Source organism: Plectropomus leopardus, unplaced genomic scaffold (assembly GCF_008729295.1).
Source record: "Plectropomus leopardus isolate mb unplaced genomic scaffold, YSFRI_Pleo_2.0 unplaced_scaffold356, whole genome shotgun sequence".
Taxonomy (NCBI): Eukaryota; Metazoa; Chordata; class Actinopteri; order Perciformes; family Serranidae; genus Plectropomus; species Plectropomus leopardus.
In genome coordinates, this window is record NW_024638910.1 from 1 (window position 1) to 5,094 (window position 5,094).

The window sequence follows — 5,094 nt, forward strand, 5'->3', positions numbered from 1 at the left end:
TTTTTTTTTATTTTGGGGTGGTTTTTCAAGAAAATATGCTAGTTTTTTAATGTTTTCATTAAAAATCACCAAAACTTAGACCATTTATAACAGCCAGAACAAGTAAAAACAGAAATTATTGCTGGATTTTCAACTTTTTGACAGTTCTTGAACACATCATGTGTTATTATACAGGTTTGTGAAACAAAATTCCATGACTTTTCCAAAACTTTCAGGGAATATTTAGTTTTCCAAAATGTATTAAGGCCTGGAAATTTCCACTTGCAAATTCCATGACTTTTATGACCCTGTAAATATATTATTTTATCATTTTACTGGATAAAATGTATTGACTAAATCTACTTTATCTCAACACCCATAACTGCATCAACAGACCAAAAGATGGCACCCTCAGCAAAGTAAAATAAGAGGAACGACGTCCTTCACCTGAAGCTCCCTCACAACAGAGGAAGTGTCGGCCAGATATTAAAGATGTACACAACGATAACGGACTTTGTCTTTCCACATTTTATCACAGAAAAAAAAAATCAGCAAAACTGCAAAATCTCACATTTACAAAAACAAATTGAATCAGCAGGCTCACATAAATGACCGTTGGAATATATCTGCATGGCAGATATGCAGCAGCATTTCTCAATCAGGTAAAAAATCATTTTTGTTTTTTACTTCTGTTTGACTAACCAGAGGTTTGTCACAGATTTAAAACGAATGGCAAACAATGTTGTGATTAAATAAATGGGCCACTCTCGTGGCTCGGTGAACACTGTGCGGCGCACGGAGGTATCACAGGTTTGTCTGAGCGGGACGTTTTTCAGGTAGATGGATGTTGGAGCTGATGACAGCGACGTCTGTTCCTCCCCTCTCATAATACGGCATTTTTGATATTTCATTCAGGGCGAACGGAGTGATGGACAGCTTCAGTTTCTGTAAGAGGAATATATAAGAAAATGTAGTTTGATATTTATATGAACGTGACACGGCAACACTTGCATGTTGGTTCTCGACTCAATCGCCTAATGTTGGTATTGTTTGTTTCTAAAAATTATCTTGGATATATGCGTTTCATATGTAGCAGATATGTTGAAATTTATAAGTCAATTTTTTATGTTGTGACATAAAAGTGTTTTACAGAGCAATAAATGGGGAGTTAATTATGCATAAAAATAACTTGGTTAGGGTAAGGTAAGCTTTGGTCGCTAAAAATGTCCCGACGTCGTTAAAAATACCCACTTTTGTCCGAAGAAACATGACTGGAAATGTCCTGACATATTTATAAAATACCTGGTTTTGGCTCAACAAACACAACTGGAAGTTTCCCAGCATGTTGTTTAAAAATACCCGGTATTGCGCAATACACATAGCTGGAAATGTCCTGATGTTTCGTTAAATAATACATGATTTTGTCGTAAGAAACGTGGCTGGATATGTCGTGACATGTCGTCAAAAAACACCAGGTTTTGGCCAACAAACACATCTGGCAATTTCCCAACATGTTAAAAAAACGGTTTGCTGGAAATGTCCTGATCTATCATTCGTGAATACCTGGTTTTAGCTGAAAATGTCCCGACGTGTGGTTAAACAATATCCACTATTATCCAAAGAAACATGTCTGGAAATGTCCTGACATATCATAAAAATATACTCGGTTTTGGCCCAAAAAACACATCTGAAAATTTCCCAACTTGTTGTTAAAAATACCTGATATTGCACAACAAACGTAACTGGAAATTTCCTGACATGTCGTCAAAAGATACCAGGTTTTGTTGCAAGAAACACAGCTGAAAATGTCTTGACGTGTCGTCCAAAAATACCAGGTTTTGGTAAACAAACTGATCTGTAATCTTCCCGATATGTTATTAAAAAATAGTTTTTGTTGTAACAATCATGGCTGTAAATGTCCTCAGCTAATTTAAAAAAAATGTGATTTTTTTGCTACAGTATTTTATTCTGGCGTCTGGGCTGGGGTCCCACCTTCAATATCGCACAAAAACAAGCAAATGGTAAATGTGTCACCTGTACGAGCGAGCCAGGTAGCACCCACAAGGTGTGAACGGCACCCAGAGGAATCCAGATGATGGAGCCCATGGCGATGACCCAGCCGACCCCCTGAGCCCAGGGAGGGAAGACGTAGTTCTCATATCGCGCTGGTTTGAACTGGATCACGGAGAAAACCAGGATAACCTGCCGCCAGAAGAAATGATTAGCTGTGAAAATTTTAGATCTCATGTTGGCTCGTTTGGAAGAGAAATTTAAATCATATTGAGGTCTGACTCACAGTGATGAGCCCAGGAGCAACAACCAGCCAACACAGCCTGAAGAAGATGTTCGCTCTTTTTCCGGTCATCTCCTCCAGATTGTCCGAAAGTCGATTTCCTCCTGCACGGAGAGCAACGTCGGCTCACAGCTAGTACTTTTTATACACTTATACACAAGAAAAGTCCTAAAATCCTCAAAATGTCCTAAAATCTTAGAAACGTGCTAAAATGCTAGAAACGTCTTAAAATCTGAGATATGTCGTAAAATCCAAGAAATGTCCCAAAATCCCGGAAACACCCTAAAATCCAAGAAATGTCCCAAAATCCCGGAAACACCCTAAAATACAAGAAATGTCCTAAAATCCTAAAAATCTCCTAAAATCGTCAGAATGTCCCACAGTCAAAATGTGCCACAAAAAGCGTTTTTTTAATCTCGACAATCTGCGTCAATAGTTGCACGTAAAACTTTTTTTTAATGGAGACATCGTTGCTTTTCCTATCGGGATTGTTCCACCAAAAACAGGTATTCGAAGCTAAAACTCGACCTTTTTCTAACCGTAACCGAGTGTTTTAACCACAGTGTTGTTGTTTGCAGAAACGTCCAATTTCGATATTTATTGTGGTGATGTATTTGCATTAAATGGCCGCTGAAAAAACAGAAAGACACACGTCTGCTCACCGTAACACCAACAGATCGCCACAACCTCAAAGAAAGCCAGAAACATGATGGACACGATGGCGGTGTAATGGTCCATGAGCTGGAACACATAGATGCCCACCTGAAAACAGACGCCGTCTTTAGACCTGCAGGTTAGCGAGACGCCAAAAACACAATCGGGATTTAACTGGTTAAAGTTTAAATGGCTTAAATGACGGCGTGTACCTGCATGACACAGGGGATCCCCAGGAGGAGCGCCGCACCACAAACAGCCAGAACAAACAGCTCCTTACGCTTGAAGATTTGAATCAGATGTTGATAAAATTCATCCATCAGACTCGTCACCATCACTTCGACCATCGCAAACTGCCAAAATAAATCAATAAATAAAAGAAATCTCTGTATGATCGCTGCAAATAATCAAACTAGAATTAGTCAAACCTTTGACAGCAAATTATTATTATTAATATTATTATTTTTTTACTTTTTATTTTACATATTTATTAATTTTCCAAAAACATGAAGAGACAGTTTTTTCAAAAATTTGAATAAATTGAAGAAAATTTCCTGAAAATAAACAAAAAGTAAAATAACAAAACAAAGTCAAACTTGAAAATGTCCCAAAAAAAAAGCTGAAATTTTAAAACAAACAAACAAAACAAACATTTGTATATTTTTTTCTGTTAACAATTTTCAATATACAATCATAGTAATTATAGTTTTCTGGACATTTTTTTTATATTTAAAAAAATACATTTTTGTAACTTTTAACTAATTTCTATTTGTGAGTTTTTGTCCCCATGTTTTCAAAAGAAATCAAACCAATTCGCTCACGTTTCAGAGGTTTAAGTGCTCGTGACAGCCGTCTGAACACAGCACAACAAAACTGAGATTTCAGGTGTCAAAGGGTTAATGTTTTCCTCATTAAAATACCTCACTGTCGAGTCCGAGGCACAGCAGCATGAAGAAGAACATCACAGCCCAGAGCTGAGCCACGGGCATGCTGGCAAAGGCTTGTGGGTAAACGACATAAACAAGTCCAGGACCTAAAAAAACACACACACACACACACACACACACACACACACACACACACACACAGGATGTCAGTTTAATATTGCTCATTAAAAAAAGAATAAAAACAGCTATGACCCTGAAGAAGAGCGATTTATGCAGATTTATCAGCCTTAATGTGACTTGACTGCAAAAACTTGACGTCCTTTAGACTGTTTGGTACATTTCCTGCTGCTTTTTAGCCCCCAGACGTGTATATTTGTTTGGTGACCTGAAATTATGTCGTCATCTCGACAAAACGGGCTCAGTTTTCTTGAGATAATGAGAAATATAAGCCATTATCACGAGAAAGCGAGCGTCATGATCTTGAGAAAACAACCGTAAATAAGTCGTTATTATGAGAAAACTGAGAAAATAAAATGTATAGAAAGATGTCCTGAGAATATTAGTGAACTCGTCGCCTTTTCTCACCGTCCACGGCCAGATCGCTGACAGGGACGCCCTGCAGGTGAGACATGAATCCAAAGGCAGAAAAAATGACGAAACCTGCCAGGATGCTGGTGAGGGAGTTGATGATGGCGATAGTCAGAGTGTCCCTGCAGGGAAAAAAAGTTTTATTTTTATTTTTATTCTGCCCGCGCAGAGATCATTATTGTCACTGCTGAGGGGGAAACTGAGAGACGAGGATTTGTTTTTTTTACTTCAGAACGTTGTTGTTGAAGGAGTTGTAGCTGGACATCGCCAAGAGCGAGCCGAAACCAATCCCGATGGAGTTAAAGATCTGAGCTGCAGCGTTCACCCACACCTGCAACACAGACGGACGATTAACGCCAATACCGGTACCAATACCAATACCATACCAATACCAATACCAATACAATACAATACCAATACCAATACAATACCAATACCAATACCAATACCAATACAATACCATACCAATACCAATACAATACCAATACCAATACAATACCAATACCAATACCAATACAATACCAATACAATACAATACAATACAATACCAATACCAATACCAATACAATACAATACCAGTACCAGTACCAGTACCAATACCAATACCAATACAATACCAATACCAATACCAATACAATACCAATACCAATACCAATACCAATACCAATACAATACAATACCAATACAATACCA

At 37.9% G+C, this 5,094-nt stretch overlaps 1 protein-coding gene and 1 long non-coding RNA gene across 2 annotated transcripts; both read right to left on the minus strand.

The window, feature by feature from the left end:
• Positions 1-679: 679 nt before the first annotated feature.
• Positions 680-2,331, minus strand: LOC121938840. Its single transcript, XR_006105371.1, has 3 exons — positions 2,276-2,331; positions 2,014-2,181; positions 680-924 (listed from the first exon to the last, which is right to left on the minus strand). It is a non-coding gene; the product is annotated as an uncharacterized LOC121938840 (long non-coding RNA).
• Position 2,332: 1 nt separating this feature from the next.
• LOC121938841 (sodium- and chloride-dependent GABA transporter ine-like) lies at positions 2,333-4,767 on the minus strand (the record flags this gene model as incomplete). Its single annotated transcript, XM_042481994.1, has 6 exons — positions 4,629-4,767; positions 4,399-4,523; positions 3,847-3,959; positions 3,139-3,279; positions 2,935-3,034; positions 2,333-2,376 (listed from the first exon to the last, which is right to left on the minus strand). Coding segments are annotated over exons 1-6 (561 nt in total), but the record flags the coding sequence as incomplete, so codon positions are not given.
• Between the last annotated feature and the right edge of the window lie 327 nt (positions 4,768-5,094).